Source organism: Eumetopias jubatus, unplaced genomic scaffold (assembly GCF_037043125.1).
Source record: "Eumetopias jubatus isolate StellerSeaLion01/CBP00866 unplaced genomic scaffold, mEumJub1_p1.0 scaffold_6, whole genome shotgun sequence".
NCBI classification, from domain to species: Eukaryota; Metazoa; Chordata; class Mammalia; order Carnivora; family Otariidae; genus Eumetopias; species Eumetopias jubatus.
The window spans coordinates 70,186,510-70,199,684 of NW_028274812.1; the positions used below are offsets into that span (position 1 = coordinate 70,186,510).

General features: G+C 41.4%; 1 protein-coding gene across 3 annotated transcripts in view; it reads right to left on the reverse strand.

Annotated features, from left to right (window-relative positions):
• The window catches only part of PNRC1 (proline rich nuclear receptor coactivator 1), a 24,892-nt gene extending 17,557 nt beyond the window's left edge, over window positions 1-7,335 (reverse strand). For 2 of the 3 annotated variants that reach the window (XR_015768332.1, XR_015768333.1), the window contains exons 1-2: window positions 6,637-7,335; window positions 3,675-4,224 (exon numbers count right to left, since the gene is read on the reverse strand). Coding sequence is in view for 1 of the 3 variants with exons in the window: in XM_028108022.2 (XP_027963823.1) it covers window positions 3,781-4,224; window positions 6,637-7,176 (984 nt within the window). In the remaining 2 variants the exon portion in view is untranslated. Of the gene's footprint in view, window positions 1-3,143; window positions 4,225-6,636 lie in introns of those variants that run through there. The other variant, XM_028108022.2, reaches the window with a different exon arrangement.
• Window positions 7,336-13,175: the final 5,840 nt, after the last annotated feature.

The window sequence follows — 13,175 nt, forward strand, 5'->3', positions numbered from 1 at the left end:
TCTTTTCTAGAACGATGTCCCCACTCAAAACTTGTCTTTACTGCCTCTTAAAGGCCTCAATCTCAAAAGCAGTCCCCCTTTTTTGTAATCTCAAGCCATTTAGTATCCCCCCCCAAACATTTCTGGAAGAACCAGGAATAAGGCAAAGGTGGGTGGCCTTGAGTGAGGACAACCCAAACCCTCTCCCAAACATCTCAGTGCTTTTGAAACATCCTGGGGGTTGAGGGACAGGGCATCCAGAGTCTAGCCTACCACAACCACAGCTCCTCACAACCTTATTTCACGGTCTTGGGTGGGTTGCAGGTCCATTGTGGGGCCTAATGCTGAGGGGCAGGAGCACTGGGGTAGAGCCTAGCTTTTGTTCCTTCTCGACACCGTAAGTTGTTAGGGCTTTTAAAGAGGGCAGGTAAAGACAAAAGTGACGTGGGTTTTTTAGATTGTTTGAAATCACGCGTTAAGAGAAATACAAATGGGTTTTCCCCAAGTGTGGCACAACTGGATCCCATTTAAGTCCTACATTTGTGTTGCACTAGCTTTATACTAACACATTGTGAAGGAAAGGGGTGATTATATAGTCCAGTTGACCCCTGAATAACATGGGTTTAGGGGTGCCAACTCCTGTGCAGTCAAAAAAATCCACATAGAACTTGATTCCCTCAAACTTAAGTCTGTTGACCCAGTAAGTCAATTAAGACATATTTTCTACATATTGTATTCTGTATTCTTAAAAAAGTGAGCTAGAAAAAATATTTACAGTACTGTACTATATACCTAAATATCCGTTTCTAAGTGGACCAACAAGTTCAAACCCATGTTATTCAAAGGTCAACTACTGCTGAAGACCTGAATACTGAGGCACCAGGGTGACTCAGTCCGCTAGGCACCTGCCTTTGGCTCAGGTCATGCCGCCAGGGTCCTGGGATCAGCTCCTTGTTGAGCGGGGAGCTTCGCCCTCACCCTCCCTGTGTTCCCGCTCTCAAAATCTTAAAAAAAAAAAAAAAACACCCTAGGGGCGCCTGAGTGGCTCAGTCGGTTAGGCAGCTCAGGTAGTGATCCTGGGGTCCTGGATCAAGCCCCACATCCAGCTCCCTGCTCAGCAGATAGCCTGCTTCTCCCTCTGCCTGCCACTCCGCCTACTTGTGCTCTGTCAAAATCTTAAAAAAAACAAAACCGAAAACTTGAATGCTGGTCCTGATAAAATGTAGTCTACTTGCCTAGTAACATTCTAGTCTTTTAACTTATAAACCACATAAACCATCTTAAAATTGGTATTTTAACTTACAAACCACCTTTGAAAAGCATTGTTCCTGTCAATTTTTTAATGCTGTGATTTGATGTTTTATTACCTTCTTTTTCCTTTATCTGCCTACAAAGACACAAATACTTAGCAGGGAGATTAATGCAAATAAAAGTTCTATGGTGTTACTGTATCAGCAGTACGTGTCACTTTATCAGCATTAGTTGAGGTATCAAATTGTAAAAGCAATTGCAGTATAAAATATCCTACATATATAAACCTCTCAGCCTTTTACAATTATGAGCCCCCTTTACCGTACTAGTTAAAATATATACCTGAAGCTGGTAACTAAGTGGTTGCTTTATAAACCCACAAAACCAGTTACAGGAACATTGGAGGAAAAATATTTGAAGACCTCAGTAGGAGAAAAATAATTGTTAAATTGGCCTGCACTACAGTGTCTGTTGAAACCTAACCTACAATTAATGATATTACAAGGTGGAGACCTTGGGAAAGGATTAGGATGTAAGGGCAGAACCCTCATGAATGGGATTATTACAAAAGGAGCCTGAGAAAGCTCCCTCAACCTTCCTGCCATGTGACTTAGTGAAGACTTCCCATCTATGAACCGAACCACAAGTGGGCTCTCAGACACTAGATCTGCTGGTGCCTTGATCTTGGACTTCCTGACTGTGAGAAATTTATAAGCTGCCCAGTCTTTGGTATCATTGTTACAGCAGCCTAAAGGGACTAAGGCTGCTAAATAGTTATCTTACTGTAATACCAAAACTATTGAACTTCTAAGTTTGCTAATACCTTTGAACGGTATGGTCTGTGGTGTAACTCAGCCAATTTTGTTTACTCTTCATAAAACCTATTACTTTATAATAATCTATTTCCAGAATTTTGCAAGGTTGAAAGCTTACTATATTTTGTTGAAAGTTTCTCTAAATACATTTTTTAAAGCAAGCTATATGTAACTTATACGTAATGTAAATAGGCATACATTAACAAGAATAAAGCATTTTATAGCCAGGGCCAAAGAACGGTTGGCTGGTAAGTGCCATGTAAACAAGACTGCAGGCACTTCTGTTAACGAGTTCAGATTTTGCGGCAATGTTTTCATACCCTCCTGGCACAGCTCATCAGTAACAATTCTAAGGTTGTGCCCACACCAACCACCTTTGCACAGCCAGAAAGTCTCCCCTACTGTGTGAACCAAATGTGTAAGACACTCTTCCATTTACCTTTTCTTGGAAGGATGGTAGCACCTTCCTCATCTATTCCACCTTAAGAGAATCATATATACCCTCAACACCCTTTTTGTATGTCTAAGTACCACCTGACTGCTCAAGAAAACTTTCCTTTTGTTTCAAGATAAACTTTAGCTTTCTAGAACTAGAAACCATACAGGGAAAACTAGTGCTTTAGAATCTTAGAACAAAGTTTGAATTTTAAACTACAAATACAGAAGCTACCATACTTATCTTTTAGCAAAAACGTCAGGAGATTCCAAATCTCCACCTACTATTTTAATATAAATTATGCTTGCTTTGGTTCAAGAACCACCATTCAAAATCAATATAAACTTAGTACACCAAACCAAGTGTCGTTTTCTTTCACTGAAATTATAGGATTAAGTCAAATAGTATTTATGAAACAGTTCATATATAAAAATATATTCTAAATTATAAACTGATCAGTTGTACTTTTCACAACTATTTCCATTGTAAAATGGGAATTCCTCCCCTTGGAGGTAGCAGCGTTAAATTACTGGACTCTCTAAATTGAAGAGGAAGGACAATTAATATAATACTAAGACAATTAGTCCATAAAATGGAGAAGTTAAAATCCATCTCCTAGTCACACAAACATGAAAGTCACACACACAGAGTCAAGACTAGTATAAAAGGGGGGGCCAAATTATATTATTATTTTAAAATTTGATTACAACCAATTTTGTTGGCATTAAAATTAGAGGTATTATAAATTTGAATGGATAAACCAAAAACCAGAAATTAAGTTTGATAAAAATGGGAATAGGAGTTTTCCAGTAATTACAGATTAGAAGGCAGAAATCAATTTAGAGAAACACAGACAAACCCCATGTTTACAATGATTGTGCCACAGATTTAAACTTCAGTAGTGCATTAGTAAACTGTTCACATTTAGATCTTCACCTTGAGATTAGATAGCTGTTTAAAAAAATCCCAGTACCTTGTGCAAATAAATCGGTCTTCCGTGTGCCTTAGCACACTTAAAATTTCTCCATTGTATATATACAAAACACTACCATTTGGTAGGGCAAAATACATAACTTTCATAACAAAACTATAATGTACCTCTCAAGTATGAACAATATACACATAATACATGGTATACAATATTTACAAAATATAAAATATAATACAAGTTGTTTATAATTTTTTAAACTCACTTTTGCACTTGAATGTTACAAGGCAAATTTCCATTTCTGTACCAATTTTTTTTTTCAAGATTCCAGGGATTTTGAAAAAACTTACAGACATACTGCAATCTGAGATCTAAGTTTGAACTTTTAGGAGCGTTTTTAAGTGTACTGCCATCAGCTCCCTATTTTGGTTGGAATTTTCAATAGTGCTTCCCATCCAGTGACTGGGAGGCTTTGGAAGAACACTAGGAGAAGGTGGATCACTAAACTTTGCCCCAGCGTAATTTTCCTTTTGGTTCACTTCAGTTAGAAATGCTGATTTCTTCAAATGCATATTTTTAATGTTCTCAGTATTTTTAAAAGGCTTTTTTTCCTGCTTCTGGATTAAATCAGATGAAACAGAATCCTGCCAAAAGTTATTTTCGTTTCTTTTTGCAGAGGTGATCTTGGTTAGTGGTAAGTTATATTTGCTTTTCTGTCTGTTTATCTTTGGTTGTTCACACAAGTGTATACCATGAACAAGCTGGCCGTGGGGAATGGCAATTTTCTCCGATTTTCCCATCTTTGATTTTAAAACCTACAAAGACAAGGAACATAAAAGTGAATACAGTCTCATGATAAAAATTAGTCACAAACCTCACACCATCTATTTGTTTTCTTCTCCTGGACTTTAGTTTATGGTCTTGATTAAACATATGTGCTCACTGCACTTATCAAATAAGCACACATCTAATTTTACTACTAAAAATATAATCATTACCATCACCAGTATGCAATGTAGGGAGTCAAAGGGAAAACCCCAAGTTCATCTTCCTATAAGGAAGAATAATGAGCTACCTTCCAAACATACACAAACTGAAGGTGTGTCAGTGGTTTTACAGTGTCTAAGGTTCACATGCTTTCATTTTGACTGGCTGAGTCTGGTTAAAAATAAGAAACAATGTTCATAGATTACTATGTTATCTTTTAGTCAAATCCTTTTAAAATTATTCCAGATATTGAACTGATAAGAACAGATAATACACGATAGAAATTTGATTAGCAGGAACTAGATTTTAAGTGAGTGTTTTAATAATGGTTACTAAGTACACAGAAAAATTATCTCCCAGTTTCTGAAAACAAAATTTCACAAACTTAAATACTAATCACTTTTTATCATCTTTCCATATACTTACAGCAAATATATAATCAGGAAAATGTTTCCACCCGCACCTACTTCCCTGGTTTAACTGCTTCAAGAACTTTGCTACACCAATTCTAATCACCTTCCTAACTTAAGTGATCTTTACAGGAAGCCATGACCGGATGGAAAACTATAAAGTCTACTTCCCTTCCAACACTTGTAATATGGTAGGGAAGCGGGACAAAAAAATACAAAAGCTGGGGCACAAGTTAACATTCCATGTAACTGCCAGAGTTCCCTGTTTTAATAGTTCTAGAAAAGAATTACTACTTGTTAACCAGGAAACAAGAAGTACAAAAGCAGGGTATTAGCTTATCGCTCATTATTTCAGGGCCGTGGAATTTTAAAATTTCAATCTAATGCAAGTCATCACGGAGGTCAGATTTTTTTTTTCAAGGGCACAGCGAGAGAACCTGCAAATCTCTCCAAAAATTCTCCCAACAAAACATGGCTGTTAAAAATATGTAGTGTTTTATTTTTTTAAGATTTATTTCCTTTTGCGAGACCGCGAGCGCGCGCGCACGGGGGAGGGGGGGCAGAGGGAGCAGCAGGGAGCATTATGAGGGGACTGGATCCCACGACTCCGGGATCATGACTTGAGCCAAAGGCAAACAAACGCTCAACCAACCCAGCCACCCAGGAGCCCACTTATTTATTTTTTTTTTTTAAGATTTTATTTGTCAGAGAAAGAGCACAAGTAGGGGGAGCTGCAGGCAGAGAAAGCAGCGGACTCCCCGCGGAGCAGGAAGGCCAACGCAGGGACTGGATCCCAGGACTCCAGGATTATGACTTGAGCCGAAGAGACGCTCAACCGACTTGAGCCACCCAGGCACCCCACTTATTTTCATTTCTTATTGAGACAGTAGACGGGAAGTCTCTGAAATTGAAAGGTTTTATTTTGCTATAAAGGTTAACTTCAAATCATTCTAGCGATTTAATCTCGTTCAAGTTTCCCAACAGCATGGCGATTGGGTGGCTTAACGTCAATTCAACTTACAACTTTTCTTTCTGAAGTTTCATCATTCTGGACACAATAAAACTACCTTCCACTAATAAAGCCCACTACATCAGAGTGTAAACAATTCTCTTCATCTAATAGACGCAAAAACTAGTCATCTAAAAGACTGCCGCCTCTCCTGCCAACTTTTAAAGTTAAAAGTAGAGCTAAGCAGGTTGGCCGGCGAGGGTCAGAGCCCCAGTTGGGCCAGCGCCGCACACGGAGCACGTCTCATCTCAGCAAAAAGCAAGCCGAAGGGAATGGAGCCGCTTGTAGCCCACTCCAAATCCCACAACAGGGAGGTGAGACAGTGCACGCGCGCCGCGGACCTATCTTGGAGCTTCCAACGGTCAGGTAGTCGAAAGCGGTCGCCCACCCCTTCCCCTACCACGGCCACACGGCCTCACCTCCTTCATGAGCGCCGGAGCGCTGCGCACGTAGCGCGCGCTGACGTCAGCCTCCCTCGGGCCCCTTCCATCCCCCACCCCACCGCGCGCCCGAACACCGAAACCCCCTGGAACTGCGCCAGCCTTCTAAATCGGGGCTGTTGCTGGGGCGCAGCCGCTCCTCTTATTGGCTAGCTCCCGGTAGCCAATCAGCAGCGCCAGCGCATGCCTCCCCCTCCCCCTCCCTCCCCCGGCTAGAACAGAGCGGGCGTCACGGAAACTTCCCTCCCGAGTAAACAGCCGCCCCTCACCCCGGCCCCCCCTTCCCGACCCCTCAGTGCAGGGCCCCAAATTCCAAAGCCCGGCCGTGGCCGTCTAAGGGCCAGAACTCAACAGTCCCCACGTCCCCCTCGCGGCCCTTACCTCTCTTCTGAACGAGGGTTGGCCCGGCGCCGCTGGCGGCAGCTGGCCAGAGAAAGGGCTCGCTTCCTCAGTTTGGGTTGCGGCCGCAGGACCCGGGGCCAAATTGGCCGCCTGGTCCGGGACTTCCTGCGCTCCGCTCGGGCCCGTCGCGGGGCTCCGCCCGCCCTCGAGGCTCGGCCGGTGCTGCTGGTACTGATGGAAGCGGCTGGGGAGCTGCCCTGCCGGGCTGGCCCGCACCCTCTTCTTTCGCCGCTTCTTTGGCGCTGCCCGAGGGGTGCCTCCCGCCGTAGCTAGACTACAGTTGGACAGAGGTGCAGGGGCGCGAGGCTGCGGGGTCAGACAGGGACCGTCTCCCCCTAGGAAGTGAGGGAGGAAAAGGGTGGGGGGCAGTGCCCGGGGATCCGGGATTCGGGGTAAAGGCGGCGGGGCCGTGGTCACCATCGGGAGGGCCCCGAAGTAACCGCGGGCGGAAAAGCCCAGGGGCGCAAGGCGGCCGCCCAGGACAAGTGGCTCCCGCTGCGGGACGGAGACGACGGTCATAGCTCTAGGAGGAAAGTGGCTCAGCAAGAAGAAAAGGAGGAAGTAAAGCCAGCGATCACAGGGCGGCGGCGGCGGCGGCGGCTGCTGCTGCTAAGAGAGCCCGAGTGGAGCGCGGACCATGGTTCGGGCGGTGGCGGCGCAGCAACAAATAGCTTCAGCCTCAGCGCCGAGTGTTGTTATCAGAAGCTCCGCCCTATGCCCGCCCACCTCCTTCCAAGAGCCCAATCAGAATGCGACAGAACATGCCACGCCCCTCCGGCGCTCCCTCCACCGCCTCCGAGAGACACACACAAACAACCAGCTTGCTGCAGCCCCGCACAAAGAGCGCGCACTGCGCAGGCGCTGCCAACGGGCTCTTTCGGGAAGAGTCGGTCCCGCGAACAATGAAGTTCCGTTTCAGCCCCACCTCCCCCACCCTTCTTCTTACTCGCCCCCGCACCTTGCCCCGAAGGCAGTGGTCGAAGTGCTTGATCTAGGCTGAATTTGGAAAAAGGGGTGGGGGCGGAAGAAAGAATCTGGAAACGTCAAGGCCACTGAAGCCTCCTTAGCCACTGACCTTGGGGATGTATGTTTTATTTCAAGCCCAACATTAATAACATTATTATAATTTTTAAGATTTCAAAGTACGTTATAGGGGTTTCATTCTTCGCAATTGTAAGAAGATCAGTCCACATTTAAGTTCTATTCGGCGAAGTGTGACTTATTTTTTTTTTTTTCATTTACTCGGGTTTCCAACGCGGTTCATTAGCCACGGTAAAGAGAGTAAGAATTAAGGAGTGACTGACTGAAATTGGCTCCTTAGCATAGAAAGAGTTCCCCATAAGTCCGTAATTGAGCAATGGAAATGTTACTGTCTTTATACTTAAAGGACTGTGAGACTTGGGGATCACCAAACGGTGCCTGACACTGAAGAAGAAGCAAAGGAGGAGGCTTGCGTCTCAAAGGGAGAAAGTGAAACATATCTGCAACATAGTGTGTTTTGCTCGCTGTGTGTTATGTAAATCTCACGCTCATCATCTCTCCGCACTGTGCTCACACACACAAAGTATCATGGCTATTTTATCAAGTAATTTTGTGGCAGAAACTGTTCTTCATGTAAATAATGTCATTTGAACTTCACAACAACCCTAAGGAATGGGTACTATATTTTATCCCCATTTCATCAGAGAGTAAACAGGCTTAGAAAGGCAAAAAGTACTTGGCAAACATCGTAGTAAGTTAATAGAATTTGAACTCCAGTCCAGGGATGGCAAGACCAAAGCTTTAACATCATCCATACAACCTGCCACACGAGATTGTAGGTCTTTACACCACCACAATAATCTTACACTTCTCTGTATCCTTACAGCCTCTAGCCAATATTTTTCAGCTTTGTAGTGCTTGATAAATGTTTTATGATTAGTAACAAAGTTGGACAGAGGGAATATCTAGAATAATGCTTCCAAAACTTTACACAGATGGTATAATCCCCTTGTAAATTGAGGAAGATCTGTATAAACTTTTCATATGACATTCCGTCATTAGTGATTGCTGGGTTTTATCATTTTTGCTAGATTTTACTCATTCTTGGGTTTCCAGCAGGTTACATAGTAAATGCTCATATTCATTGGATGAACGGGAATCCTATACTTCCAGAGCTGTGACAGATCTTAGAGGGCCCTTAATTCAAATCCTCTGGTGTGCAAACTGAAGTTGGGTTCAAGATCAGGAGAAGAGAATGGCCTGGCAAGAATCGGTGAAGAGCAGGCAAAGATTATGGAGACTCTTGAATAACATAGTTCTTTTGTTTTTGTAAGAGTTTAAAAAAATAAAAATTAAAAATTTTTTAAAATTGTTTTAGTAAAAGTTTACACTTTCTCAAAGCACTTTTTCATCTAACTCATTTTATTCCTACTCTAATCATTTAAAATAGAGATAAGTTGTATTTGACCTATGATGTAAATAAAACCTCTAAGGACAAAATAACTTACCTAAGGGTCACAGAATGAGTCAGGGACTAAATCCCTTCAACTCCTAATGCCTAAGTCCTCTTTTCCAGTAGGTCCCAAGGCCTAAAGTTTGGTTTTATCTGGGGATAATATTACACTGTCCTGGAGAATAATTTACCCTCCAGGGGGCTGCTAACTGGTAGTCAGTTCAGAGGGGCCCCTGATGGAAGACACCTACGTTAGAGTTATTACGTGGTATGTAGTTTATACTTTTGAGGCCTAAACGGTAGGCCTCATGTAAAACCCTGGATTCTGTACATTAAGAAAGGTAGCCTTGCAGCTGTGGCCACCTGGGTGATGTGTGCTAAGCTGGTGCCCGCCACAAAGAGGGAGCTGGAATGGATCACCAGACGAGAACAATCCAGGTTTTATAAACCACATTAGTGGATTTCATGTTATTCTTTGTGTATAGTTCCTATAGATCCTTTGTCTTTAGAAAAGCCTAATTTTAATACTCAAACCTGGTTTCATCTGTGCTATATGATACAAAGGAAGAGGTCCGAAGCTCTTGTCTGGGCCCAAACGGCGAATCATGGAGGTAGCAAGACATTCCAAAGGTAAAGTAAGTTTTGGGAGGACTCTCAGGGGTCTTGCAGACTTTTGTTCCAGTGCATGTCTTGGTTTTATTTTGAAGTCAACAGTTTCTTTAGAGGAAATTGTTTTTTTGTTTGTTGGTTGGCTTTGGTTTGGTTTTTGTTGTTTTTTTTTTAATAAACAATTGAAAAGTAAACCAGGTAGTAAAGAGCAGGGAAATGAGGTAAAAAACCATGTGTGATATAAGCAGCTTACGTGCATTAACACTTGAGAGCTCTCTGAATTCCTCTCCTCTCTCCCCTGTCGACCTTTGTCTCTTACATTTTACTTCTGTCCTTCTCTCTCTTTCTCTGCCTTGAATACCATCTTTCTGTCCTTCTCTTAACATTTTTCTTTTCCCTTCATCGTGGCTTTATTTCCATTTCCTCTACCTGTTACTGCTTAGATCTTAAATGTCTAAGCTCTAAGGGACACGTATGAAAAGAACAATGTATACGTTCCTTAATGCTCAAATTATTCATCTTTCATATTTATGAAATAAAATTCCTCTAAACACTGAACACAACCAGGAAATCAAAATGTTTACAATTAACAACCCCAAATTTCCCTGACATTTAGGCAATGACCACAGGCCTTATTTTATCAACATAGTCTGAAAAATTTAATTGAAATTATTTGGTTTATATTTAGAAGCAAACAATATGCACAAAATATCACAATAATGACAATATTGATATTAAATTGCTACTAAAGTATTATTACCACAGGTTGAAATCTTTGTTATCCCTATATTTATATCTTTCTGGGGTGGCAGTAATTTTACCACATTTATTTCTTAAACTTTCCTAAGAGGGGCAGCAGGCCTGTGCAGGTTGTTCTTTGGCCAAAGGGGGAAGGGAGGCCTGAAATACAGCTCTCCCTCTTCTTTTAAAAGCCATTCTTTCCTGGGGCTACCTGGAGGAAAAGAAGTTTTTTTATTATTGGTACAAAGATGTCAAAGGACCAGTGGCAGCCCCAGGGTATAGTAATATTATAGAGACTTGATTCTATTTCACACTAGCTATAAAACCAAAAGAAAAAGCATGTTATTTAGACCAGCTGGGGTTTCAACCAATTTAATCTTAGTCGGGTCTTAGGCTTGGGTTGTGTCTCCTTTCATACACTGATAAAACTTTTTAAAATCCTTGCCATTCACAAGATGCAACCTAATGCTTCTCCTGAAATGATGTATTTTTTAGGTTTCATTTGGCCACCTTACAGAATCCAGTTTCTTATCATTACATAATGAGATAGATTGTTCATTTTTTGCAAACTGATTTTGTCTCATTAATTTGTTGCAATTAATAGGATCATTGAAAGTTTTCACCTTTCATGAGACAGGGAGGGAGTCTACGCAATTAGATGTCTTCAGGACATTTGGCAAATTATCATCATGAAAAACACTATGGAATTCACTTTCTACTTGATCATTTTGCTACCCCAGTCCTGATTAAATGTTGGATCTCCTTTCTACCCAGTTGTTATGTGTAACAAATGATGTGGAGCAGTTCTTTCTGTTCTTTGTATAGTTAATATTTTTTTCCAGGACTGCTTGGCGATTCCCAATTTCTTCTCTTCATCCTTTCCTGCTGTTGCAATTAGAGAAAAGGCATGCCTGTGCTTTATAAACTAATATATGCTTTAGATTATTTTTTAAAAACCCATACATATAACTGTATTTATTCAACTTTTTTAAAAATTAACATATCTATATTATCACAGGCACTATCTTTTTTTTTAAAAAAAGATTTTATTTTTTTTAAGGAATCTCTACACCCAATCTGGGCTCAAACTCACAACCCCGAGATCAAGAGTCACACCCTCCACCAGCTGAGCCAGCCAGGCACCCCCCACTATCTTTTATAGCCAAACTACCTATGACTAAATTTTAAACTTTTTTCCTTTGGAGAATCATTATGGACTTTCATAGATTAACACAGTTTCAATCATCTATGATCATTTTCCTTTTTTTTTTTTTTTAAATCTTGGCCAGTAAAAGTCCTTTTAAGATGGTTCTATTGTCTCTTCAGCACTTCTCGCAAACATTTTTGAAAACATTTCAAACATTTCATTTTGAAAACAAGATTATCTTCCTCTTTCTCTAACCCAAAACACAGAATGAACTATTTTATAAAGAACCTTAGTTCCTTTAAGTGAAGAAAATATTAGTGGAAAAATCTGAGCATCAGGGATGAATATGAGATTGTTCTTGCATGAGTACAGATTGGGATTAGAATAATAGCACTGCTAGGCCATTTTTTGGACAAAATTGGAAGACATTTCAAAGTCATGAGTCTACATTGATTTTTTATTTTTTTATTTTGATTTTTTTAAAGATTTTATTTATTTGAGAGAGAGGATGAGATAGAGAGAGCATTAGAAGGGGGAGGGTCAAAGGGAGAAGCAGACTCCCCCCTGAGCAGGGGGGGAGCTGAAGGCAGCTGAAGGCAGATGCTTAACCGACTGAGCCACCCAGGTGCCCTACATTGATTTTTTAAATTTCTAATTCTAACACTATGAAATCATTTAAAACATTTAATCCATTATAAAAAAATTAAATAAAAATAAATAAAAAAATAAAAAAAAATCCCTACTTGCAATTACTCTTGATCAAGTCATCAAAAACTTAATGCCAGTTTTGTGTGTGTGACAGAGTGCACTGTGGAATATTAGCACATTTTTATTGCTTTATTGATGTATTTTTAGTTAAGTAGTGTTCTTACAAGTATTCCAGAATGATTTTCTATATCACAACAAATGGAGAAGGGCAGAGAACCACAGAAAAGAAGAATTAGGACAAGCATTTTATAATTTACCAAAGTTTGAGTAAAGCTACTGCCCCCCCTCCCCTTTTAAAGAAAGCATTGTCTACATTGTTAGGTTTTTTTCATTGCAGGAATTCACTCAGGTTCCTAAAGTAATGGCGTATTTGTTTTTTTTTTTTAAGATTTTATTTATTTATTTGACACAGAGAGACACAGCGAGAGAGGGAACATAGCAGGGGGAGTGGGAGAGGGAGAAGCAGGCTTCCCGCGGAGCAGGGAGCTCTATGCGGGGCTCGATCCCAGGACCCTGGGATCATGACCTGAGCCGAAGGCAGATGCTTAACGACTGAGCCACCCAGGCGCCCCAATGGTGTATTTGTTTTAAGGGTAGGCACACATAGACAGACATAAGGAAGACAAGACACCTACCAGGCCTCATAGGATCCAGTGAAAACCTTCATATCCAGAACTCATGGGAGACAGAGGAATAACAGTCTGGTGCCTAACTGACCTGGAATGAAATCTGGAAACTCGAAATTTATTCAGGATCCCATGCAACCTTAGTTACTAGGTTATTTTGTCACTCCTTAGCAGAAGATGTTTGTTGAGGGCGCCTGGGTGGCTCAGATGGTTAAGTGTCTTCCTTCGGCTCAGGTCGTGATCCCAGAGTCCT